This window comes from Gymnogyps californianus, chromosome 1 (assembly GCF_018139145.2).
Source record: "Gymnogyps californianus isolate 813 chromosome 1, ASM1813914v2, whole genome shotgun sequence".
NCBI lineage: Eukaryota > Metazoa > Chordata > Aves > Accipitriformes > Cathartidae > Gymnogyps > Gymnogyps californianus.
Genome location: NC_059471.1, coordinates 218,218,374 through 218,245,295, shown reverse-complemented (window position 1 = coordinate 218,245,295; position 26,922 = coordinate 218,218,374). Strand labels below are relative to the sequence as shown.

The 26,922-nt window shown below is 46.3% G+C and overlaps 1 protein-coding gene across 1 annotated transcript; it reads left to right on the top strand.

Moving 5' to 3' along the window:
• Nucleotides 1–1,839: 1,839 nt before the first annotated feature.
• Nucleotides 1,840–25,735, top strand: DENND6B (DENN domain containing 6B). The gene is made up of 20 exons (XM_050901360.1): nucleotides 1,840–1,977; nucleotides 8,392–8,430; nucleotides 8,514–8,556; nucleotides 9,925–10,037; nucleotides 11,720–11,800; nucleotides 13,606–13,711; nucleotides 14,263–14,342; nucleotides 14,599–14,661; nucleotides 15,465–15,520; nucleotides 16,131–16,253; nucleotides 16,672–16,767; nucleotides 16,868–16,962; nucleotides 17,531–17,596; nucleotides 18,284–18,348; nucleotides 18,782–18,871; nucleotides 19,813–19,866; nucleotides 20,242–20,351; nucleotides 22,432–22,534; nucleotides 23,411–23,485; nucleotides 23,833–25,735. Exons 1-20 carry the CDS (start codon nucleotides 1,840–1,842, stop codon nucleotides 23,953–23,955), a joined length of 1,719 nt encoding a protein of 572 aa, XP_050757317.1. The 3' UTR covers nucleotides 23,956–25,735.
• Nucleotides 25,736–26,922: the final 1,187 nt, after the last annotated feature.

The following is a 26,922-nucleotide window of genomic DNA, read 5'->3' as shown; positions in this document are numbered from 1 at the left end:
TCTACTCTGGTCCTACTTACAATCTCAGAAAATCCTAATACATTATTCTTCCTTGCTAAACATGTAGGACAAGTTACCAAAGAAAACAAGTGAAAAAAACCCACCAAGCTTACAGCTGATTCTTGCCAGAAAAGGGGTGTGATGAAAATGTAAGAAAAATAACCTGAATACTGGACGTTTTTTCCCCCGCAATCCTTTGTCCCATAATAAAAATCACCTTTAGTCTTATTCCAAGGGGTCTCATAGAGCTGATTTCACTGCGGCCACACATACATTACTGGCTTGCCAAGCAGAAAATTTACCATGAAAAAAAAGGGTAATGAAAGTACTTATAACATCTGAGAAGTATCAAAACAATAGCTCCAAGACTTAGATTAATATTGAAACACACACCTTTACTCTGACCAGGAATCTCTCATAGGCACAAAGTCAGCACAGATCCAAGATCTCTAGTTCTCTCTTCTCAGAGGCAAATTCCAAGAGTCATATTGCAGGACAGGCAAGTATTGGAATCCTAAAATGAGTTTTAAATTTATCAGCATGTTGGACACATAGCCAAGGGAAAGGACACAAATTCATCTATAGTGGTGAAAGGATCTCTCTCTCTGTATCTAATAAAGTTAATAAGGCAGATTCTCCTCTAAAATCATGTAAATCTGAAACAATTCTATCACTTTTGACAGAATTACCCCCAATTTGTACCTTTGGGTCATGATGTAGTTTATCAAGGAAGCACACAGAAATGCGCACATCTTTTCCAATAAAATTAGACAACAAAACTTTGTTTTAGCCCAATGAAGAGGCTTTACGGCCAAGCTCACATGGCTGGTGTTAGGGTTGTGGTTACTGCTCGCGTGAGTGAACACCAGCTTCTTCATCACGTAACTCAGCAGACAAACTTCTCGGAGGCGTGGGGCGCAGGTGGGATGCTCAGAGAGCGAGTCAGTAAAGCCTGCCTCAAGTCGGTGCTGCTGCAGACTCTTTCTCCTCCTCACGCTCTTTACAGTGGCCCTAGTGCTTCTCTGCTCCATGACTGAAACTGGCTGAACACTAGCCTAGCAACAAATAAGTAAAAAAAGAAAAAGTGAACGGGTTTTACCCACCCCCTCAGGAAATCTGCCACGAAACTGTTACTTATCACTGATATTTTAGCATTTCCTAGATGTCACTGTCCTCCCACCCCGAGCGCTGAATAAATGTGAGAAGGAAGCAGCTCGTGCCACAGAGTTCACATGCCTTAAATCTTAACAAAAATGAGCACGTTAAGGTCCCGATTCACCCTTTGCCATTGACTTTGGACAACACCCACCCTGTGCCAAGCATGGCTCTGCTGGACACCCCTCCGGCCCCCTCGGCGATGCGGGGATCAGCACGCCCAGGCCGCCCTCCCTGCCACCGGCACCGTTCCCAGCCTGCATGAGTCCACGGGCCGGGCCCAGCCGCGGGCACGGGGCCTAGGCAGCTGCCCCGGTGGTGCAGGCCGGGCAGGCCCCGGCCGGAGAGGCCAAGGCTGGCCGAGCTGCGGCCCCATGGCGAGCAGGGGGCTGGGGGCGGAGGGGTGAAGCTCCGGGGAGCGGCAGCCCCCGGCTGGGTGAGGTGGGTTTAGTGGCGGCCACGTCCCCCCGTGTTTCGACCGCCGCCGGGCCCTGCGGGGCAGAGGCCGGCCGCCCCGGCCGCCCCCGCCATGACACCCGACCCCGGGCCGCTCTGCGCGGCCGGAGCCGTCTCGATGGTGGGGGCGGCGGGCGCGGGACCTCCGGGCCGCCGGGGGGCGCGGCGCGGCGGGGCGGGGCCAGGGGGCGGCGGGGCCGGGGCGGGCCGGGCGGAGCGGGCGCTGCCATGGACGCGGTGTGCCGGGCCGAGCCCCGGCCCCGCCGGCCCGCCGCCGCCTCCCCGCTGCCCTGGGCCCGCTTCTCCGCCTGGCTCGACTGTGTCTGCGTGGTCACCTTCGACCTGGAGCTGGGCCAGGCTATGGAGGTGCGGGCAGGGCCGGGGAGCGTGGGGCGGGTCTGGGCCCGGGCAGGGCTGGGGTGTGTGGGGCGGGTCTGGGCCCGGGCAGGGCCCGGGAGCTGTGGAGAAGGGAGGGCAGGCAGGGTGTGGGGGAGAAGGGGCGCTGTGTGGGGCAGCGAGCAGGCAGGGGAGGGTGGGGGCAGAGCAGAGGTGGGGGTGTGAGGGGTGATGGGGACAGGGCAGAGCTGGGGTGAAGGGAGACTGGGAGCAGGCAGGGGAGAGAGAGCAGGGAAAGGGGGGGGCGGTGGGCGCGGGCAGGGCCGGAGAAGGGCCCTGTGCGGGGTAAGATGGGGCAGAATTAGTGCCGGGGACAGGCAGGGGGATGTGTGCGGGTTGGGGGCTGCTGGGCTGTCCCCTGGGGTAAGGCTGGGTGCGGGGTTGGGGGGGGGGGGGTGCCCGGCGGGAGTGGGCAGGGAGGCTCGGGGGAGCGGGCAGGACAGCCCCCGGGTGTGCAGGGCCAAGAGGAGCCAGGGCAGCCCGGGATGCCGAGCTGTGTGTATAGGGGCCGGGGGGCTAGGAAGGGGGGTGACTGAGTGAGGTGGGCAGAGGGTTACAGGGCTGCGAAGGGAGGAGGGTGGCGGTGAGCAGGCTGCGGAGGAAGGGTTGTGGGAAACAGCGCTTGGAGACAGGAAGGCCTGGGGTTAGGGAGCGGGGAGCAGGGGTCAGTCTCGCTCAGAAATACAGATCTGGTGTGGGGGGTCAGCGGGCGCTAAGGAGGGGCTGAGGCGGATGTCGCAGGACAGCGATAAGGAAGGAGTCGGGATCTGGGTGGGAAGTGGGGGAGCGATGGGGAGGTAATGGAGTGCAGTGGAGCGGGGTGCTGAGGCGGCTCTGTCAGCCTGAGGAGTCGGAGGCTTCCCAGGAGGTCTGTTATGCCTGTGGGGGTCATTGGGGAGCTAGAGAGGATGAATTGGGAGTGAAAGGGCTGGAACAGTTTTTCCCTATTGCCTGGAAGATCACACCATTTGCCTCTGAAAGAGGATTTGAAGGGAGTTAGATACCTAAGGCTTGTAACGTGACTGAAGGCAAGAGCTGGTTGGTGTTCTAAGAAAATGCAACATAAGGGGACCAGATACGTCTGGATTATTCTAAACCTAAGGCATTATCTCAAATTGCTTGATATTTGTTGTGTAATTGTGGGAAGTACTCCTCACTTTGTGTAAGGAGGTTAACGCTGTTTTTCAGAGGATTGAGACTTTCCATTTTTGAAGTCATGCTGAAGCTTCTGAAGGGAATGGAAAGTGGTGGAGATCGAGTTAGGCTATCGCTGCTCTGTTTTCTTAAATACTTGACTCTGTTTCCTTCCATGAAGCCTGAAAATAAATAAAAAAAATCTGCTGTAGACCTAAGTTTCACATGCTCTATACTCTTTCCTGCAAAACCAGACCTGATACACCCTGGAAAGGATATGAATACTGGGATAATAATTAGCATTTACAATTTAATGTTTCATAGGTATGTTGTAATATGTAGCTACAAAGATGCTTTCTTCCTGGTTTTATTACCTGTCTAGTATTATAAGGAGGGGACTTTGTGATCGGGGTATGCAGTAATATGGTTTGTTAATCCCTGGAAAGGTATTTTTCTTCTTTTTCTTCCTTTCATCCGTTTTCCTCCTCTGCCTACATAAGTATTGATGGGAAAATTTTCTCATGTGGCATAAATGACCAAGAAGACTGGGAACATCTCAGCATCTGGCCTGAGTGATGACACAACCCTACCGTCACTTTTCCTTTGGTTGTCCATTGTGGATTTCTGTCTCTGAGCAAAGGATCTGAGCAACAAACGGGTCTGCGTTGGGTAAGACGCCCAGAAAGGAAGCCAGGCAGAGGAGAAGCTGTGTGATAAAGATCCCGTGTTCCATTCTTGATGGGGTTGGGAAAATAAAAAAGCTCAAGCTGTTACTGTCTTAAAGGGGAATTCCAGGGAAAATTATTTCAAAATTTTGAAAAAGTGTAAATGTCACTATTGCCAGTAGTGAAATGGTGTCATTATCTTCCTGCTTATTCCCTATTTCCATCTGTTGCCTTGGTTGTTTTAGATTGGGCCAGATCCTGCGGCTTGTCTCCAAGCAGGCTGATTTCTGCAGCCGAGAAGAGGGAGTTTTATGATTTGGGCTCTTGACTGCAAGTTTCTGGGTTAAAAAAAAAGCATCTGTGGCACCCAGCCCTGTGGGACTTCAGTCCTGGCTGAGTTTGCACGGGAAGTTTGCCATAGACATTACCAGATCAGTGTAGCTGACTCAGATTAGATCTTGACAGAGCTCTCTGTGGTTTTGTGGATGTATGTATATCCCTCTAAAGAGTGATTTATGCACGGAGGCTGTTCACGCACCCAAGGATTACACAGAGTGACAGGCTACAAATACTTGGAGTAATTTGCGCTACCTCACATGCTCGTAGCAAAGTGAGTCAGAAGGAAGGGTAAACCTCCCCTTTCTGGAGGTTGCACCATACTTTTGCATCATCTCTAAATCAGTGTGTGAAGATGCAGACATCCCAAGTGTAGTCCAACCTTAGCACGTCCCTTGCAGTTCTGCTTTAGGAGCAGGCCTGTCTCAGTCAGGGTTTCTGTGCTGAGACCTTGTCATCCTTTCCTGAAGATTACTTTTTCCTGAGTATAGGATTCTTTTCAGATAAAACATCTCCTTTTCTTCCCTTGCTGCCCAAATCTTCGCGGAAGCCACGTTGTTGAAGCCTGATTAGTGTGCGTTGTCTGTCCTTCAGTGACACTGATTAGAAAGGCAGAATTGCCGCTGGAATGGGGTAGGCTCTGTGGATACAACTTTGCAGCCAAGAGCTTCTTTAGGGTCTGCTCAGGTTTCTGAATATGGCATGACTTGTTTTCTGTGCAGTCGTCTTGCAGTGTAGATAGACTGTCGGCCTGAAATTCAGTGAGTCCTGACTTTGCTGCTATTTAAATATATGGTAGAAAAGGTGTTACAAAGGAAAACATAGGCTAATGCAGAAATTGGGTATAATTACTGTTTCTGACTCATCGGCCAATTCACATTTCTTCAAATAGTCAACTGCAGATGGCAAAAATACCGAGGAGAGAGAAGACACGTTTCTGAGACGATCCTCTCCGGCTAGCAGTCTGCGTCCTGCAGGAGCAGCCTTCCCCACCAGCCGTTTGCCGTCCGACTGCGCAAGGGCTCTGACTCCTCTGGTGCCGCTGTCATAGAAACGCTGAAAATTCGTCCCCGTGGTTCTGAAATATGCCTTTTCACAACGGCACTGGCTCCTCCCTCCTCCTGAGCTTTTCCAAACACAGGCACTTTGTGTAGCTGGGTTACTTCAGAGTCACCAGAAGTCATTTTCTGGGATGTTCTCCGTGTTGCTATGGCAGCAGCAGTGTACTTGGCACCCTTGCCGATATCAACAGCAAAGCTTTAGTGCAAGGATCTGTTTTCAACATGTGTCACCTCCACGCTTGTTAATTCAGTATTGATGGGAGAGCGAGCTATGTCACAAGTTAATGACATAATTTAAGCCCTTTTGCGCTACTTCTGAGATATCCAGGGACTTTTATAAATAAAAAGTTCCTTTTTGTTTACTGTCTTTTTGCTTCTGAAAAGTTCTAGTGACTAGGACTCTTACTAATTTAGATTGGGTTTTTAATCTTGTAAATATTTAGTGATTTCCCCCCCACCCCAAACATAGAAGTACATGTCAGACTGTTAAACTGAAGGGGAAGCAAAGATGCAGAAGATAAGGCCTATTTTTCAAAAACAAGATATCTGAATTTTTGGGTCCATCAGTGCTTCTATGCTGAGTCAGATGCATTTGAGCCTGATTTTTTTCTTTTCTTTTTTTTTTTCTTCTCCCCCCCCCCCCCCCCCCCCCCCCAAATGCTGAGCACACATCTCCAAGTGAAACATATGCTTAGCATATCTTAAAGTTGGACCCACAAAGCAGCTAGGAGCCATCAGTATCCACTTCTGGTCTGATTTACTTGCAGAAAGACCCCCCAGAAAAGGCAGTAGGAGAATTAGAAGTCTGTCTTGACTCTTGAACTTAAGTTTAGATCATCAGCAAGCATTGCAGAGAGCACGATGCTGTGAGATTCCTGAGCTTCTTGAGATTCCTGAGCTTCTTGATGTATCAGTGTCAGATGTCCAGGTCTCTGTTCCTGGTCTATCCATTCTTAACAAAATACATGTTTGTATGATCATTAAATTAGTCATAACCACAAGAATTTATTCAGTTGCCTAATGCAAAAATATAGCAAGCAGAGAAGTGTGTCTTCTCCTGTGGTGTAGTTGTAATGCGTCCCTTCATGCTTCAGTGTCTAAAAAGCCTTCATTCTCTAGTCGTGCCTTAATGTGCTGCCTCATCGCTGTAGCTTGGATGTGATAATTTTGCGCCTGTATTTTTGCAGCTTTCGTCTTTCAGAGAAGCTTTAACCGAAGGCTAATCAGTGTAATTTTTAATTGTTAATTTGGCTCACTCTCTGAAGCTGATTAGATGACCTTGCCAAGGAATCAGTGGGGAATTGTTAGAGCGAAGCGAGCTCGCTCAGTGAACTTCCAGCACTCTGGCATGGTGCCACGCTTGCTATTTATAGACTGGTAAGAAGAGTCAAGCACTGAAGAGAGCTCCTGATTTGAGTACCAGATGACTCGCACACTGACCTGAAGCAGAGTTACTGCCCGGCAGCTGCAGAAGTCTGATGAGCAGATCTCCATTTTTCAAGTCATTCAGTGCTAGTTTCTTTCTCATCCACTTATTTAAAGCCACTTGCAATTTCTGCATTTCCCGATCAGTAAGTGCTGTAAAGGCTGTGTAGATTACTTCTACAGATTTGTAAGTACTTTGGTTTCTATCCTCTGCCAGGTGACATGTGAAACTCATTATTGCTGTAGCTGTGTCATTTCTCACTTCTCAGTGTCATTATTTCTGTAGTGGATCTTGCTGGTGGATCTTGCTTGCAGTTCTGCCCTCAGCCCTGACCTGAGAAGCCTTGCATTGAGTTCTCTTTCATTGGCTTACAGTAAATGCAGAAACAGTGTTATCAGCATTTACATAGTTCAGCTGCAAAGCGAGAGTCTTTAACTAGATGCTTTAAAATTCTTGACGATCTCTCTTATCTGAAATGCTCGATGGTAAGTTGGGTGTAACGCAATTCAGCTGTCACTGGTATGCTGACAAAGCATGAATCTTCAAGTCTCTGCCAGACCCACCTCTTTCTGTACAAAATAAACCTTGGCTTGTCTTTCTAACAACAGATCAAATCAGAGGGGCTAAACCACAGCTCCAAATCCTCTCAAACTTCTCCCGCTGCCCATTTTCTGCTTTTTGGTCACTGTGAACAGCATCTCTAGCTGACCAGTCACTCCGGACTGTTAAATAAGCGTTTTCACCCTGGAGGCTAGGATATATACCCAAGTCTGTGTCTAACACCAGACTTTGTATTGTTTAGTGTATGTAGGATATATTGCTTTCTAATCTCCTCATACAGCTAGAACCTTTGTCCAGACTATCGTTGTCTCACTCTTGATTATTGCTACCTCCTTTCCTCTGCCCTTGAGGACAGTAATCTTGCCCTGCCTGTATCTTTGCAGAATGCTGCTGCAAAGGTTGTTTCCCCAGTCATGGCTGTTAACGCTCTCTGTGCCATCCTCCAGCAGCTCTTTCCATGCCTCATCGCATCTATGCATAGCTTCATTTTAAAAGCCATTCTTAGTCTGTCCCTACTGTCTGTCTTCTCATTTCGTTGCTGTGAAATCTGTTTCTACCTCTCAGCAACTCATGATGCCAGCCTTCCTCACTCCTTCAGAATATTTGGTGGGTTTAGTGAATTGTAAGTGACTTTTTAGGAGGATTTAAAAAATCACAATAAAAAGTGACCCTCCTGTGAACAACAAGTAGAAATACACAAAGTTCAAAACTTTTTACATAGCACATTATTTTGGGCAATTTTTGAACTTGTATTTAGGTGCAAAATTGAGTATTAATGCTTTCCAGGCTTGGAGCTTGGAGGGTAAGTATACGTTAACATAATTTCAAGCAGCATTGGAATAGTCCTCTCTTGCCTGCTTTAGAGAAAGCAGGTGTTTGCACATCAGGAATCTATACAGAGAAGTTAGCAACGGGGTGGTGGGGCTGTTCACTGAGCTATCAACTCTCAAGTTAAAATCTAAGTAAAGTATAAGCCATTTGGTCGGTCTCCAAATCTGCTAGAATAAATACAGATTCTGCGACAGGTTCAGTGCAGTGGGCTATTGACAGTCAAATTTTAAATGGGTAGATGTACCTTCTTGTAGGATACGTTGCTTTGGGAAAATAAGGCACTTATTGTATGGAAGCAATGTTTACAGATCTACATAGAAGTCGTGGGGGAACAGAGTGATTGACTTCTTGGCTCTTATCTCTTTTGCAGTTGGTGTATCCTTATGACTTTAGACTAACAGAGAAAGAGGTAATAACTTCCCCCCCCTGGTTTTAAAGATACTGAGCAGCAGCGATGGAGGTTTTCTTACTGTGTGTTTTTGTTTGTTGCAGAAAACTAGTATCTGCTACTTGTCCTTCCCAGACTCCTACTCAGGTAGGTAGCATCTGTTGGCCTTGCCTGCAGCCTGCGGGATGGTTCATTGCATTATGAAAGAAATGGGTTCATGATGGAAAGAGTGAGTCATTGCCTCTAATGCAGCAGAGACTGATGGGCTGTATCTTCTAGAACTGTGACATCAAGGAGCACCCAGCCCTTAGGTCTGAACAAAGAGGCTTCTCGTCATTTTGATTGCTCTCTGGGCATAGAATCTGTGATCTAGTGGGTGACAGGACAATTTCTTGATAAGCTTGCGCGCTCATGCTTCACCTGTGCCAATAAAACGTAAAAAATAGTCATGAAGGGTAGGTTCCCTGAGGTTTGCGGCTGTCGACTGTCAGCATTTCTGTGTTTGTGAGTGAAGTGCTCAGTGAAGAGAAATAGATGGGGAGAGGATGCTTTCACAGCAGAAGTATTCCCAAAGCTTGTATTTATAAATCAGAAAGATGGCAATAAGAAATAAGCAAGTTAATTCATCCCAGTACCTGTTTCTTTAAGACTGGTTCCTGACTGTTAGTTTGCTACAGCTTTGCCCAGTTTAGTTTTAAATGTTTTTGAGGATGTACTTTTACTAGTTTCTCAGAGCTTAGTGAACACTCAGGCTAAATGTCCCTTTTATTAAAGTAAATTGTTTACTAATAGTAATATCTTCATAACACACACAACAGTCTTTACTCTTCTTCAGAGCGTAGCATCTGCAAACAGCGGGAAAGGAGTATGTTCTCTCACCCCATTGTAGCGCCTAAGTCTCTTTAGCCTTGGTTTTTGTTCGGTGAGCTTAGTGTGTTTAACTCTTTCCTCATAACTGACTTCTTTGTACGTACTCAGCCCTACTCCTTCTGCTCATCCAACTGATGAAAACCCTGAGGGCTTCATGCTTCTTTTTTTTCTGCTGTACAAAGTGTGCTTGGTGGGGGGGTGAGCAGTACAGTGTGACCTGGGAGGTGCCCGGCTGTGGTGCTTGTCTAGGTCATTTGCTAGAACTATTGTGCAGGGGATTGTCCTTAAAATCAGTGCTTGTGTGGTCTTGGATTAAGGCTGTTTGGAGGTTTTTCAGTACTGTGGATAAGAGGTGGTGGCTGCAGCTACTCAGGGTTGATGATACTGGCCAATGTCTGTAAGTTTCCCAGCAGTGGCCTGGCAAAGTTTAGCTTAATGATACCAGTTCTTGTGCTCAACTCCGTGTTCTTCCTGCCTTGCACTGGGTTTTGGGGATTTCTTTATGCTGTTCCTCTCCATTTTCAGTTTTGGAATTCCTTGTAAATCAGCATCCCTGTTTATGTCAGCATTTCAGATTTAACCAATTTCCAGCTTTCTCTTTACTGAAACTTCTTCCTGAGCATTTGTGAATCTTCTCTGTCTCAGGTGGCCTGGGGGATACTCAATTTAGCTTCCGCCTTCGTCAGTCTGGGGGACAGAGGACCACTCATTACGAGGATGATGGCGAGTACAATAGAGAAGCACCCCTAACGCTGCAGGTCAGTTGCATTTCAGTGCACTACTTATACCTGCTAAGCAAACAGTAGTGTTATTGTATCAAAAGCCAAATATACTTTTGATTTGTTTTATATGCATAAAATACTCATTTTCTCTGGCCAGGGGAATAGTCAGAAAAGGAGAAAGCTTTCAGCACAGGGACTTACTTCCACATTAATAGTCACAGAGGGCCGTGTTGAGAATCCCAGCTACTCTGAGAGATGGAACTGGATCAAGGGGACCCCAGATTAGAGCAGTGATCATGTCTAGCTACAGCAAAAAGATAAACGATGGCCCACAGGTGACATCCAACAGAGTGCACGGCTGCCTGTGCACGTAACTGTGAGGCAAGGCAAGAATATCCTTGTCTGGGGTAAATTAGACTTGTACCTCTCTTGTTGAGGGATGACAGTTCTTTTCATTTGTTGCAGGATTTATGTATACAAAACCAGCCGGAATAATTGGCATGCTGCAAATCCACACTTTGGCTTGCTATATGCGGGCTGGTTTAACCATACCAGAGCACTAATATCAGGAGTGTCTGTTAGCTGTGGTTTTTCCATCAGTGAACTGTCTGTCCATTTCATGCAGAGAAGGGATGTGCTGAGCACTGTTGCTTCTTTTAATCGAGCAGATGGCCACCAGATCAACTTGTCCTCTTCTGCTTTCTCCTTTGAGATGATGCTTCCTGTGCATGTGCCTTTTTAACACTTCTGCAATCTTTTTGTGATATGCTTTTGTGATATGCAATCCAGAAATGGATTGCTGGTCTGAGAGGGAGTAGGAGGATTTCTTTTCCTAAATTTTGGTCTAGAGATTTTTCAGCTTGCATACATCTCTACGGCTTTGTAGCAATCAGACACTGCTTCACAGATTCACCTAGCTTTAAAGAAGTAAGGGAAGTAAAACTGCCAAAGTACTGGATTCTGTTGTGGAAAAATAATATTTGGGAAGAGAAAGGTGCCTTAAACCGTGGGGCCTGTGGGGCTTCAAAAAATGATATTAAGGATGGTCTTTGTGTTCGGCAATGATAACTATCCTTCCTCCTTGATGTCTGTGGGAACTCACAAGGCATAGCGTGTTTGAAGTAATCGCCGGGGATTTGTATTAAATCTGTTAGTTTTCACGAATGCTATGAAGGAAGCATCATTCAGCTTTGTGCTTCGTCCTGAGCAAAGTTTGACTGGTACTGCCTTAAATGCCTGACTAAAGAGGAATGCAACGGGTATGGTAGAGGACATTTCCTCCTCTCAGAAGATGATGTATTTGTTCATCTACAATACATTATCCTCTAGCTGGCAAAGAAAACTGACAGTCAGAGCACATCAGTGGCAGCACAGGGTGCCAGGATGAGCTCAGTGGGTTGGCTCAGCTGGTCGTGTTAGTGGAAACCTCAATTAACCCTTTAGGTGATGGCCCTGAAGGTGCCGCAGAAAGGGGCTAGTGAAAGGTGCTCCCTGGAGGCTGTAATTTTTTGTGAATTTAGTTGTTTGTATCTCCTCTCTATCTTCCCATTTGGTACACTCTCCCAGAGAGCTGAGCACGGCTAACTTGGGTAAACAGGAGGGAGTGCTGTAATTGTATCATAGCAGGAGTGAGGTATGTTGTTTGGTCAGCGGCTGGAGGGAGTTGGTGATAGCAGTAATCGGTTTCTCAATAACAGCATTGTTGGTCTCTCTTGCAGCGGGAGTCGGCTCATTACTTTGGTTATGTATACTTCAGGCAAGTCAAGGACAGCTCGATGAAGAGAGGTTATTTTCAGAAGGTAAGTACTGAAACCAGATAGCTTGCTACTCTCAACTTGTACGTAGCTGTAAAAAGGCACCTATCCATAGCTGTAAAATAACACCACTTCCTACATGACACCCACAGTGTTTCTGCAGGAAACAGCAAAGGTCACGGAGAACAGGAATATGTGGAAAGTGTAATTCCAAACAAACCTGGATGCAGTTGCCATGGTGCGTTAATCACATGAGCGGTGACCTACTGTCTGAATCATGAGATCCTGAAGTACTCAAACATTTGCTTCAGTATGTACTCTGGTGTCACAGATAGTGAGAGGATATACTTCGTTATTGCAGTCTGTGCTAGTTATACCTTAACTCTACTCTTATTATTGCTTTAGTCTTTCTTCTTCCCAGTGGCTCTCTGGGAATGGATTTCCTGCTGGGCTGATTGCTTCTAACTAGCAGCAGTGACACTGCTGGTACCTCAGCAACCTTCTGTCTTATTCCTTTGACACAGACACTGGAAAAAATAATATAAACTGCATGTTTATTTCAGCATAAATATGCAAAGTGCTTTGTATTATTCAGACAGATAGTTATGGTCATTGCCTGGGAGAGAGTGGAATTTCAGACTTCTAGAGAAGGAAAATAGTTCACTTTGATTCTAAGATTCATTTTTCTCCGTGGGTCCATGGAATTACTTTTTCAGTAGTGTTCTTTCACATCAAAAGATAAAATGCCATCCTCTCAAACAAATGACCTTTGAACATCTGCTCTTCCAAGAGCGATACTTCATAGTAGATCAGTCTGGTAACTTGCTGGAAGACGGGGACATTGTTCTGTCCCAGCAGTTGCTTGGCCTGCTATGCTTTCTCTCCTCCACCTCTGGGCAGTGACATGGAGTTTCTTTCAGAGAGACATGCTAATACAGAAACGAGTTTCTTCATCTCCATTAAAGCAGTGGAGATCACTCAAAAAGTTGGAGGATTAGAGAAACTGGACAACATGGCGGGACCTGATGAACAGATATTTATACCAGGCTAACGTCCTTGCTCTTTGGTAGACTTACAAAAGTAGTGGGCACATTGAATTCCTCAGTGAAGTACATTGTCACGCTTGGATGTTTTTTGTTATTTCAAATGGCAAAGTTTTGGGTTGGAAAGGAGGTGTTTAAATGACTATTGCAGAAATTTTCACTGGATCCTAATTACTGTATTCATTAATGAAGGAGGAAGAGAATAATCAGCATAGTAATGTAGTCCTCAGTGGGACTGAATTGGAAAAGTTGTGAAAAATAGTGATATGTTTCACAAAGAAGCATTAGAAAGAAGCCAAAACAACAACAACAAAAGGCATTGCTGGAAACAAATCAGCATTATTTCAAGTTAGTTTGTTCTTCCCCAGAATTCCTTTATTTTGTTTATCTACCTAATTTCAGTTTCAACGGCCTGCTCCTTTGCACTTCTCTATCTGAAATGGTTGTTTTGGTAGCTTTGAACCTATCAGCAAATTTATTTTTATTTTTCCTCCAGTTGATCTTTTGCTAGGTCACAATCTCATCCGTCTTAGTTGCGGTGGCTCCCTGGTAGAAGCTGCCAGCTGTGCTTATTCATTAAACAGAAAACTCCTTGCCTGTGTGGACACCCAGGGTCTCCCAAAGCCTGAAGGCTCAACGACTAGGTAGCTAGCAAGAATTCCACGCGTAAAAGTGCTGCTTTTGAGCTCTTTCATGTTTTTGATGGGTTTTTTTAAGTGTAGCCCTCTAGTAAGCAGTATAAGTATATGCAGTGCTAGAAATGATCGTGTCAGGGGGTCTCTGACTCCTACATGTACTTTTTTTCAGTCTTTAGTGCTGGTGTCACACCTTCCATACGTGAACTTGTTCCAGTCATTGCTGCAGCTGATCGCTCCAGAATACTTTGACAAGCTGGAGCCATGCCTGGAGGCAGGTGAGCAGTCAGATCTAGGAGGGAGGGTTTGCATATTGAAATCTTTCAGAGGTTTTATCAGGAAGTTCTTGAAAGACAGCTGAAATGTTCCAAATTAGTTCATTCTGGAACAAATTCCAGCAGGGGAAAACTTTCATCCAAGTGGTTGGCTTGTCAAAATTATAAACAGCTGTAAAGGATGCATTAATGGGAAATGTCTGACAACTTTAATAGATGATGCTGTCAGTTTTGCATACAATGTATTCCCAGAGAGAGGAAAAAACTGCTAATGCTACGTCTCTGTCTAGGTCTTTATTGCGCTATTCAACTTAATCGTGATTTATCAACAGTATAGTGCTGCTGGGCCTGCACTGGAAATGGTGGTGCAGACCTAAGTCTGGTGTCTGACCTAAACTTGCACAATTATTTGATATAGTGTTTGTTTGCAGCTAGCCAGGGGGACATGTGAACTGGGAATGAGCGATAATTAAGTTGGCAGAACTCATAGGGCCAGCTGAATTAGCTGTATTGACCTTCAGATTAAACTTTTTTCTTTATCTGTGTCCCCGCAGTGTGCAATGAGATTGATCAGTGGCCGCCTCCTGTGCCAGGACAGACTCTGAACCTTCCAGTGATGGGAGTTGTCATTCAGGTACTTGTTGCTGATGATCTCAGCAGCAGACTGAGGCAAACTGGGAAGTGGAACATGTATTCCCTTTTCTTCTGGATGTTAAAATTGCTCTTTACTCTAGATTCTTTCCCTTTATTCCTAACCTCTGTACAATTAGAATTGATAATTGAGGAAGCTTTCTCACGTGAATGGTTGTTAGGAAAGAAAGCAAAGTGTGTGTGCACGCTAACTGATTCCATCTCCCTGGGTAATCTGTCTGTTCTTATTTGTAATCTAGGTGAGAATCCCATCAAGGGTGGATAAGCCAGGATCAAGCCCAGTGAAGCAGTTCAATCAAGAGGTGAGATGAAGTGTGGCATGACACAAGCCAGTGATGAGCAGAATCTAGACCACTAAGGAAGGAGGGTGGAGAAGAACTGGAACTCTTTCAGCCTTGTCCTATTTGAAACCACTTTGGCATGGGATTAATGTGGTTTAAGCTACCCATCTGGTTCAAACTGCACGCTCTCTTGCCTGTGTCTTTCAAAACAGGACTCTCTGCACAGAATTTGTGTGCTTCAAGTTATGTATGCATTGTTCTCACAGTTTTTGTTCACCTTGCCTTTCCTGGGAATTCATGCATAGGTAGGTCTCCACGAGACCCTACCTTAGTTTTCTCTGTTGTTTTGCAGCATTTGCTGTCTGAGCATCTTTACTGCTTTTATTCAGCTTTGAGTTTGATTCCTGTTCATTTGATCTTTTCCCTTTTTCTCTCCTTTGAATAATGTTGTCATATTTCACAACTTTTGGTACCCATGTTACCAACCGTTATTGTCTCTATCTGTATCTTAAGCCTTGCACCAGAGGAAACTCTAGAAAATAAAGGAGCAGACACAGGAATTCTTTCACATCTTGAAAAGGAAGGGATTCTTGGCTATCTTCTAGCAAAAGAAATTCATTTGGACCTTGAATGCTCAATCCAGATCTGTTCCTGGCTCATACCTCTAAGCGTTAACCTTGTTCTCTTCTTTTTGTGCTTATTGTAGAGGGAGCTACTTTGTGATTGATGTGGTCAGTTTAGATGGCATTTCAGTCAGGATGCTTCCATTTACTAACAGTTTTGGGTTTGATTTTTTTTTTTTTCTTTCCCCCTTCCTCATTTAGAATCTGTTACCAGCCCCACTGGTTCTCCCCAGTATTCATGAACTGGATCTCTTCAGGTGAGAGCCACCATCCCTGCAACCCTCTCCATCTGCTTTTCCTGCTCATAGTGTCCTATTAATCATAGGTATAGTGAAGATATCAAATGAGGAATCAAAAATTACTGCTTTGCAGAGCGTCATTTAGAATACTGGGCTTGCAGAGCTTGTGCAGTGTTTAAACCTGTGTGCACTGCCCTTAAAACAACCCCCTGTATCCTGGTTAGAAGAGAGTTTCTTTTCTTGGCCTCAGCTGGTGATCAGCTTAAGCTCTGAAGCATACACATTGTGTGTCTGAACCAAACTTTTCAGCATTATAGGTGCTGTTCTAATGGACGTACATCCGCTGTAATCCACACGCATTTTACTTCGCTTAGATGAAAAGACATACTGAGAGCAATATGATCAGCAGGTTGCTTTACATTGCTTAAAGCATTTCCTTTAAACACGTATAAAATGGTTGAGCAACAGCGTGTGTAAAGACACATGGCATTCTGTTGTGGGATACTAAAAATCAGTCCTAGATTTCAAATTCCCAGATAGAAGCACATCTGGATAGGCTTATATGCCATAATTGTGTCTGGTCTTTTCTGAACTGCATTTCTAACTCCATTCTGCCTTTCACTGACAGGTGTTTCCAGCCAGTGTTAATTCATATCCAGATGTTGTGGGAGCTGATGTTACTAGGAGAGCCAATTGTTGTAATGGCACCATCCCCTACAGTTTCTTCAGAAATGGTTCTGGCGCTTACCAGGTAATGCCCTCAAGTTCTGACATACAGGTAACTATACTAATAAATTCTGACGGTTTTTCTCTTTCAGATCCGCTCTTCTGCTGAGTCAGTTGTGTTAGATTTAGTTTGCCTATGAAAGCATGTAAGACAAATAGCGTAGCAAGAGAGTCTTGCTCAGGTTCCACCAATGGTAGAGAAGAGTAGAAGTGAATCTCCTGTGTTGGGAGAGCTGATGGTTCATAGCCCTGAGGAACTTTGTCTCCCCAGCTTTGAACTCTGCTTTAGCCAAAAAAAAAAAAAAAAAAAAAAAAAAAAGCCTGGAACTCCTCCAAAGTGTTACCTCTGGCAGGACAAAACACTGCTCTAGGACGTAAACCTGATGTAAAGACCCATTCCTCCTCTGAAGTTTATATGGCAACTGTTCTGTCTATTGTTACAGCTGCCTTGCTCCTCTGAGGTACTGTTGTGACTACCGCCCCTATTTTACTATCCACGACAGTGAATTTAAAGAGTATACCACCAGGACACAAGCTCCGTAAGTAGCCAGTAGACCCTTGCTACCCACTTGCCACTGTCTGTGTGAAGGAAACCCTGAAGTTAGCATTGTTCTGCTTTTTTTTTCCCCCTCTTTCTAGGCCAAACATTGTTGTAGGAGTCACAAACCCTTTCTTTATCAAAACTCTCCAGCACTGGCCGCACATTCTTCGGGTTGGGGAGCTCAGAATGTCAGGTATGGTGGAACCAAAGTCCTGTTGTGCTGGTAGACCTTGTTAGAGGCTAATAGTGAGCTGACAGTTGCAGTGCTAGCCATTTTACATGGCTTCATTCCTGTGAGAGCTGAGAAATCAAAGGGAAGTCTAGGCTCCGACGCAGTTGATGTGCAGGATGAGTACAAACAATGGTGAAGACAAATTGTTGAGAGGATAACGTGCTGTGGGTTTTTTTGTGAAGCATTAAGAAAAGGAGAAGTCCTTCCTGGGCAGGAAAGAGAAAATTGCATAGAGGAGGAGAGAGCGGTGGAGAGAGAGACTCTGATTATTATCTATGAAGCCAAGAAAACCTCTAGGTTGAGGAGTGGGGTTTTTTGCAACGCCTCCTTAACACATACCTGTTCCAAAATTTTAGCAGGAAAGTTAGCAGACGAGAAGGCTTATGTGAGGGTGGAGTTAAGGGAGAATATGATTTAAGATGTACAAGTGTAGGACTGAATGGTCTCGAGTGCGAAGCCTCTCATGTGCATGCTGTGGCTGTGAGGGTAGATTCAGGGTCTGAACTAGTTATTTGATGTCTTTCCACAGGAGACCTGCCCAAGCAAGTTAAGGTGAAGAAGCTAGCTAAACTAAAAACTCTAGACACGAAACCAGGTAAGTCCTTTTGTCAGACATCATTTAATTTTGTTTACCCTTCCACATGGGGGATTTTGCAGGCATGCGAACATGGCATATATTATTCTTTGCATCTCAACAAATGGACATTTTGGTGTTACCATCTTCTCACACGTTATCATCTTCTCACACTTGATCTGCTACACAGTAGTGGCATCCCCCATCTAATACAGAAAAACTGTACATCTTTGTTCTGAGATTGAAAAAGGCAACATAAATGAATTGAACAAATTATTTTTGTGTTGGGAGAATGGCTTCTAATTTTCTTGGTTTTATTTTGTATATCATACCCGCTTTCTAGATACGATGGAAGTCAAAGGAACTTGCTTACCTAGATACAGCTGTTACTTAACTAACTGTTCATCTAGCCATAAGCTGACTCCAGTAAGTTATCTTACCATAAGCTTGGCATAAGAAGGTCCTTGAGATAGTTCAGTGTCCTTTAATCCTGCTGTGAGTACTGGCTGCATTAGCAATTTCATAATTTTTGTAATAATTTTTTTGTAATTTTTGTAATTACCCCCCCACACACAGCTGCCAGGGTTTGCGCTAGGAATTTCAGTTCTGTTATCCCTGCAGTCTATAATAGTGCCTCCTTTAGATACGTGGGGAAAGATTTGTTTCTAACTTCTGTTTTTTTCCTGGTTTTGTTTTTTTTCAATCTAGGAATCTATACTTCTTATAAAACATTCCTTCACAAAGACAAAACCCTGATAAAAAGATTACTAAAGGTAAGCAGTTTCCACTCTGTCCTACATCCTGTATGTCATTATGGGAAAACTGTGCTAACAGCTTGGTTTAAACAGACAAAACTATCCCAAAGGAACAGACTTTTTACAGTGTGTAATGATTTAGTCAAGTATACTTGGACATGTTTATCATGCCAGTTTTGAAATTTTTCACTTGATATTATGGATTAAATGCTGGCGCTAACGATAACCTAAGTGAGAACAATCCTTATCAAAAAAAGAGTCTGAAAAAACAGATTCTGTGTAGTGAAATGTGAGTGATATGTTTAACTAGAGAGGAGAATATGTATTTTGGGCGGTACAGTTTTCCAGACTACTCTGGACTGGTTGCTTATAGCTGCAGTGTGTGCAAATTCTGCGTCTATCCGCATAATAGAGAATAGCGCCTTTGTGAATGCCCTGCTTGTGCTTGCAGGGGATTCAGCGGAAACGCCCATCTGAAGTCCAAAGTGCCCTTTTGAGGCGTCACCTCCTGGAGCTCACCCAGAGTTTCATTATTCCCCTGGTGAGTTGAGCAGAGACTTGTCAGAGTGGTGTAAAGGTGAGAGGGGAGGTGAACAGGAGATGCTCGAGTGACAAGTTTGCGCTTGCCCTCTTTTATTCACCCGTACCCGAGCATCTGTAATAGATTCAGGATGTGGCACTCTCTATAGAGGTGTTTTGCCCCATGGAAGGGAATTAAATGTCTCTTGAATGCAAATCTCAGTAATCAGCATAAAAGTCTGCAGGCTGGATATTCATCACACCACGTGTAAAGACAGAACATTCATTGTTTCCTGCAGTGTAGGAATAGGTGTTCCCTGTTATTTGATTCTAATGCCAACTCTTTGCTCTTTTCAACAGGTAGTCAAAGCAGATACATAGGGAAGGGACGGGAGCCCCAAACATTCCTCTTCCCCTCTGACGCTGGAATCAAACCCATTGCCAGTGTGAAACGCTCCCTTCTGGCTTTGGGAAGCTTTGCTGTAGAGCTTAAGAGGCCTGTCCACGTGGTGATCACCACCGCACGGCAGATGTTAGCTAATGCTTTCTTTCAAGGCCTTCCCGGTCTAGTCCCACTAGAAAGCTGCCGGTGCTTTTTTGGTGACCGTCCAGTTGGCCAAGTTTGGCTCCTCCACTTTCCTTTCTACATCATCTTAGGAGGTAGCACATGGGAGGACAGAGCATCTTCTCAGATTCTAGTCCCTCCTGCCAACTGCTTCCTACCTGAGCTTTTCTCACATGGCATGCTTGGGATTCTTGCAGCATAGTTTTGTGACCTAGCCCCTGGTGGGAAACCAGCTGGAACACTTAGGCTCATGTAAAATGCAACTATGAAGAAAAAAACCAGAGAGAGTATGAGGCTGTTGATTGGGCCTATGATGCATTGGAGAAGACCGTCAAATTCAGTGACCGTGCAAGAGGCTCCTCAATTGTTGTAACTTTCTTTTTTTAATTTCTTCTTAGGAGCATTATATTGCAAGTCTGATGCCTCTGCAGAGGGCCATTACTCCATGGAAGGTATGTTCCATTTTCCAATCGCTTCTGCTTTCCTTTGACTGCGGGGATTGGGGGTAGTTATGCCATATGCTCATCACATACTCTGACACTCTGTGTGAACTTCCCTCATTGAAGGAAGAGGTTTATTACTCCTTTAGGAAAAAAAAAAAAAAGTTGAAACAAACATTGGGACAGATGCTTCCTGTTTTGCAGTAAGCTCAGCTATTGTGAATCTAATTTGAATTTTACTAGCAAGGCGGGTTAAGATGTTCATGCATTTTTTTGTTCTCATAGTTACTGAGTCTGCCTTGTGCAGCCTCTTCCATTGTAAATATAGACCTCATTTTCCCCCCGTTTCTGTTGGGTGCCGTGTAATACGGTCTTTCTCTTATGCAGAATCCTCCACAGATTCGTCCTTTCCGTCAGGAAGATTTCATGAAGACCCTTGAGCATGCTGGTCCCCAACTTACCTGTGTACTTAAGGGTGACTGGTTAGGCCTCTACAGGTAAGATTTCGGTAATTACTTGCCTTATCCCCATAACAGCTGGTGCAAGTTAGAATGAACATCAAATCCTGAATTAGAATTGGGAGCAAAAAGGGAGTTTCAGGACAGAGACTGGTCACCTGAAAAAGTCATGCCTATGAAGAACTGATTAACTAATAATGGTCAGGAAGAGCAAACACAGGGCAGAATCGATCCTGTGTTTTATGTAGTCTCTGACATGAGTAGATACAGTGGGGTTTAGAAGCTGTCAACTCTCCACCTTCAGGAAAGTCAACTAAGTCCTCATTGCTGGCGAAGAAGGGGACTCATCTCTGACATCAGCTATGTCATTTATTGTCCTCCAGGGAATCTGTCTTTTTGAAGCGCCTGGTCCTGGGCAGATGGGCTATAAAGACTTGTAGGTCTTCATCCAGTAGTGGCTGTATGTGTTTGTACAGCATGCAGGACAATGGCCATTTCATTTTTGCTGCATGATGGCAGTGCTGGTAGAACATAGAAGGACGTAGTTTCTTCAGGGTGGAATTTAAGAGAGCATGCAGGAGAGTTTGTCCATAGTTTTCTTAAAGGATAACTAGTTATAAATGGGATGGAGAAGACACTTATCACAGTATAAGTAGGAAAAATCCAGAAATCGGATACCCAGTGGGAAGGAAAATGGGAGATGTACGGATATGGAGAAGGGAAAAAATTCCAGAAAGTGAACAAAAACAATAATCATGGATTAGTATGTTTTGTGGCTGTGATAAAGTTTGTACCATTTTGTGCTTTAATTTATTTAGCAGAAAACAAGGAGTTCCACTCCCTGTGGTGTGGGTGTGGTAGACAGATTTAATTTTGGTTATCTAATATTTTGAAACAGCTTGTTGTTTGTTACTATTTTTCAATGAATTGGTTGAGGTTTGCAGGCAACTGATGTACATACAGAAGTTTACGCATTCCAGGGTTTTTAACTGTGTGAGATTTTGTGCATATACTGTTTCTTGTGTTCCTAAGTCAAACCCTTAATTAAAAAATAAGTCTGTCTGTATCACAGTGGCATCTTGAGATATTGGCTGGGTTTAGGACTCCACCGTGCTGGGGAGAGTGCACGAGCAAGAGTCCTTGAAGTTGCAAAAAGAAACTGTACAAACATCAGCTGCGTTCTGCTGGTGAAGTGCTCTCTGCAGGTAGCCTGAGGAAGTAGCTTGAAGAGGTACTAAGTGGGCCACTCGTAATAGAGGAAAATGCTGAAATACAGCATCTGAGATATCCCCGCTGTTAATGAAAGAGTTGCAAAGAATGTGCTGCTAAAGTGGCTGTTACTCAGCTCTATATGGCATCTTAAACTTGCTCATCTTTTTCTTTCTCTGGTGCCACAACCCTTGTCTTCCAGTTGGTGGCTTTTCAGTCCCATTTGGAATTTGATCTAAAGTTCTGTAACGCTCTGAGATAAAAACAGGTATTGTGCTGCCCCCGTTCATCTTCCTGCGTAGCTCAGTAAAACGGAGGTTTATTACTGTACTGCACCGGAGAGGTGTAAATTACACATCCTTTGACATAGCCTAGATGATACCTTGTTTATGTAGGAGAGATGTAAATCACCAATTATATGGGACTTAGGTCCACGCTAGCAAATGGCTGAAAGCTTCACATATCAGGAAAGGAGAGGGATTAAGCAAGATACTGCAGAGGAATGTGAATCTCTTCCCAGTTATCATAACTCCAAAGGAAAAGTGGGCCAAAATAAGGCTACAGAAGGGCAAAGAGCACCGCTTCTTGCGTTGGCTGAGGCGGGAGCTGATGCAAAGGAAGGTGTGAGACTGGCAGGCTCGCCCCTCTCGTTGGTGACAATCTGCTAAAGCTGCTCAGCTGTATCATGCTAATGCCTGACAGAAGAGAAGCCTCTGGAGTAGACAAGATACGGGAAAAGCATATGAGCTCATAATCGGTTACCATCCCTAATGACACTGCGAATCAGAAAGTCTTTTCCTCTCACGTCTGTGTCTGCTGCAGTAGGAAGGGGAATCTGTGCGCAATGGAGCCAGCTTGCTTCTCTGGATCCCGCTCTGTCCCCTGCTTGATGTCACCTCTCTTTCTGCAGGCGTTTCTTCAAGTCTCCCAACTTTGATGGCTGGTACCGTCAGAGGCACAAGGAGATGACCCAGAAGCTGGAGGCCCTTCATTTGGAGGCGATCTGTGAAGCGGTATGTTCCAGCTGCAGGTATTAAAACCAACACCAGACTTCTCAGGCCTGAAACCTGGGAGGTGAGGGCACTGCTACCTTGGACGTTTATTGACGCATCTCGATTCTGCGCTGATGGATGGGGACAGTGCTTTGTGCCCTTGGGAATCACAGTTCTGCCTCGTGTCTCTAGTGCACAGGAACAGCAGCACATGTGGGGGACAAGGACACGAGCAGCTCAGCTCCCCCACTTTGTCAGGCAATGCAGGTCCTGCTCTGGCTGCTTCTATCAACTATTTTTCATTCATCAGGCCCTTCCCAAGCCAACAGAGTGCCAGACTGGAAGCGTCATCTGTTGCTGGCTTCCTTAATGCCTAATGAAAATAGGTAGGATTTTTAGTAGTGACTGCTGGTACAGTTTCTTAAACTGAGCAGCTGCTGGGGTAGTCCCAGGAGCTGTGGCGTCCTACCCAGGTGCACCTTCAGCTGCAGCGCTTGCTTCACTGTTCGGCGGTGCCACGTCCTCAAGCGTGGTGTGGGGAATGCCAAAGCTGTCTCCTTTTTTAACAGGCCTGACGCTGGCAAATAGATTTAAATTCTGAGCAGAGCACAAGATTCATGGTGCTGACTGGAGGAGGGGAGCCCTGCAGTGCCTGCGTGTTACTGCATCTTTCCTTTGATTCTTCTCTTGCAGGCAAGAGCTTGATGCTGTCATGGTCAGAAAAGTGGGGAGAGCTCTGTCACACTCATTTAGGCTTAAGTGCTGCGAGCAGAGTTGTGAAAGAGGATGAGAAGCCTCCTCCTTGCTTTTATTTCAGGCTTTGCTTAGGGGTGTTTCTTTGAGAAAAGCTTCTGTAAAGAAGAAATGTCCCTGAAGAAAGCTGTTCTCTCTCTTTAGAACATTGTGGCCTGGATGAAGGACAAGTCTGAGGTGGAGATTGTAGACCTGGTGCTAAAACTTCGTGAGAAGCTGGTAAGTTTTCCTCCCTTCTTCCTACACTCATTCCTTTCTGTCTGTATCTCTGTGGCAGGGCAAGACCAGGGACATGGATCACACTTGTTGCTTAGAAAGCTTTGTTCTCGCTCCCTGATTTGGAGAACTGGCAAATGGGACAGTCATGAAACTTTAGTGTTTGTGTAGAAAAGGATTCAAAGTTCTGACTCTCTTCATCTCCCTGAGGCTCAGGTGACAGTTTCCTGTCTGTTGTCTCGTACCCCGAACTAAAGAGACAACGTGAAGTTTGCTCAGCCAAAGGCAAAGCGGAACGAGGAGCTTTGAAGCTATTTTAAAATTCCTCTCTCTCCTCTCTCTCCCTGTAGGTGAGAGCCAGGTGCCAGCACCTCCCTGTGAAGGAAGAAACTCTGCAGCGTGTGGGCCTGTATATTGAGACCATCATTGGCTCCTTGCCGGAGGATCTCCAGGCTGTGCTGCACCACCACTGAGCGCGGTGAAGGGACTCTGTCGGAGAAGGAAGGGCCCTCCCACCCTGCTCCGAGCTGTCGGCACCTGCAGTTGCGTTCGGAGAGGAAAGTTCTTCCCTGATCCAGCCAGCGTGACCTGATCTGGACCTGGCTCACAACTGTGTCTGATCTCGAGCACGTGAGCCTGTGGGTCGGAACTGTAGCAGAAATGGGGAACTGCGTGTGCTGTTCTCTGTCTAGTCCTGCTTTGAGGGGCTGGATTAGGGGACTGTAAATGAGAAATTGTTCCCTGTGTGGCTGTTAGTAGGTCAGAAAGTGTCAGCCAGGCTTCCAGCAGCATGTGATAGGCTGTGCAAAACATGTAGTGCCCATATATCCATCTTTGTCTAGTGCTTGGGCTCTCAAAATTCCAGTGCCGTCATCCTGCCTGGAAGAAGCAGGACCAGCCCTGCAGGGGGGACTTGCTTTCAGGACAGCTCCTGATGATAATGAGAGAGATGCTAGTCCCCCACATACAAATGATGTGAAAAAATTGTCACTGCCCATTCAGCAGCCTGACTCATGCCGGCAAGAGCTTCAGCTGTCATGGGAGTGGGAGGAGGAATTGCTGGACGTGGAATGCTGCTGTTTTTTCTCCAAGGCAGAGACAGAGAAGAAGAAGGGGCTGGTGCATCTGCAAGGAACAGAGCTCTCCAGGGATCACGGCGGGGTGCTGTGTGAATGGCAATAGCTGCTGGAGCTCCACAGAGAGGAGCTGGCCTCCAAATGTAATTTATTCTGCTTGAAAAATCAAGTTTGTGTGCTCTAATAACATACAAGAGAGCTGGAGCTCTGCCTTGGGCAATGAGATATCTAATGTGGTCAGCCCACTTGCCCATAAAACATGTCGGAGAATCTGATTTTTACAGGCTGTGTCAGCCTTGCCAAGTGGGGGCTCACAGAGCGGCCCGTGCGTGGGCCCCGCTGTGAGAGGTGCGTGCTCGCCCTGTGCTGAGGTCAGTGGGGAGCAACCTCTCCAGCTCTCACCACAGTTTGTTCTTACCACAACCCAGCTTCCAGCTCGGTCATTCTGCTCCCGTTCACCTCTTGGGAAAGAGAGAGAGACGTGTGTGGGTGCTGCTGGGCTGAATGTAGGAAAGACTTGAGGCTCTGCTACCGGCTTTGGAGGCAGTTGCCCTCTGCCTCAGACAGCAGTCTTTCTGCCAGCTGCCTTGGAAATGGATTTACTGTAATCCCAGGGTTGATTGCTGCTACTGTAACTGCATTTCACCATCTGCCAGTCTGGCCAAGGCCTGAATGTTTGCCTAAAGAACGGGTTGTAGGATGGGTCTGGCAGCCTGACGCACTCCTGTTCTGTAAGGAGCGCTGGAGCGTACCTTTGCACGTGGCAGGAGCGTTCGGCATTTCAGCCGAGACCTGCACAAAGCTGTCGGCAGTGCCCAGTGCTCACGGGGTGGAAGCTGTGCTGTTTCACTAGCAGTCTCTGCCCGTTGCTGCGCTGCCTCGGGGCTGGGGAGATGTCAGTGAGGCTCAGAGGTGGCCGAACCCTTCCTGCGTTTTCCCCTCCAGAGCCAGGCACGGACAGTGCAGGAACAGCAGCAGGCTGCTTGGTTTTCCACTGCCTCCAGCCTGGAAGCGGCCAAGCGAGGAGACGTGGCCATACCTCCCCCTAGTAACGAATTCTGTACAATACTCCTTAGTGGCAGCCCTGCCTGTACAGTGTATATTCTGTATATAGAGTTCGTGTGTGCGTCCGTGCAATAGCTCTGCAGTGACTGTGGTGGACCGAAGCACTAATGTATAGTAGAAAATATTAGTTTAAAAAAAAAAAAAAAAATTAAGCCAAGCTGTGTCCTGTTTTTGAGTCTTACTAGGTTTATTTGTTTAGGAATGGGGTTTCTCTGCAGAGGTGCTGTCGAGCTTGGTCGCTCATGGCCCTCAGCGTGGTGTTTTCTCAGTCTCTGTTAGACGTCTGTCCGGGGCTCTCGGTCAGCACGGCGGCTCCTGTCCCCTTTGGCAGACTTCTCCGTAGGGTTTGCTAAGCCCGGCCCTGCAAAGGGTGACTCGCACCCGCCTGCTGCTGCGCGTCCCTCTGTCCTACCCACGGCACGTCCGAGGCACCTGCAAAGCAACCGCTGCGTGGGGTGCAGAGTCCTGCGGTCGGAAGCCTTGGGACCAGCTCCCGGGATTTGGGCACACAAATCCCCTTGGCGCGCATCTTGGAGGTCAGGTTCCCTTCAGGCTGCCCTCTTTTTCCCCCCTCTTTGTACCCAGTTGAGTCCTTTTGGCTCTTGTGTGCCGGTCGCCGCTGTTGTGTGTACTGTTTTTTGTCCTCTCCCAGCTCGGTCACCGCTCCTTCGAGGCTGGGTTTGGCCCTGGCTGGGTTTGGTACGCCAGAGACACTGGTGCTCCGGGATCCAGCTCTTCGCCTCTTCCTACCTGCTTATTGATTTGTGGCTTTTTGTCAGCCTGGCGCTCGGCTGTTCCTTTCAACACGCTCCGTAGGTGCTGGTTTGTCTCCTTCCCTTTCACTGGGTCGGACTCGTCGTGGCCCTGCCGCTGCGTGCCCTGATGGTGCCCAGCCTGCAGCGGTGGCTGCGGGCCCGCCCCACGCTTGCCCAATGGTATTTTCACAGAAACATGGCACTGCTGAAGAGGTGGGGAGGGTCACCCTTGTTTTCATAGTCTTGTGGTTTGTCTCTCTTCTGCTTCCCCAACCTCCTTACTCTTTTCCAGCCCTTCCTTTCCTCTGGGAATCTGCTGGAGTGGGATCCGAGGTCGACCCAACTTGTCCTCCCCATCGCTGTGCGCCTCCGCCTCTCTGCTCCCCCCGCCCGTTTGCTCCCATTTCCACGTGCAGAGCCTTTGCCTCCCCTGTCGCCCTAGCAGCGGCTTTGTTCCTGTTTCTCCTAGCAAGCCTCAGCCTAATTATTTTCTCCCCCACCAGCCACGTGGGAGAGGGTCATACCGCAAACACTTCTGGCACTC

What these genes read in the sequence shown, in the direction of transcription:
- DENND6B (XM_050901360.1), top strand. Translation starts at nt 1,840, where the DNA reads ATGGACGCGGTGTGCCGGGCCGAGCCCCGGCCCCGCCGGCCCGCCGCC. An exon ending in AGAGAGGTTATTTTCAGAAG is followed by an intron (nt 11,801 to 13,605) that starts GTAAGTACTGAA and finishes ACTTTTTTTCAG; the next exon opens with TCTTTAGTGCTGGTGTCACA. An exon ending in TGGGGAGCTCAGAATGTCAG is followed by an intron (nt 16,963 to 17,530) that starts GTATGGTGGAAC and finishes GTCTTTCCACAG; the next exon opens with GAGACCTGCCCAAGCAAGTT.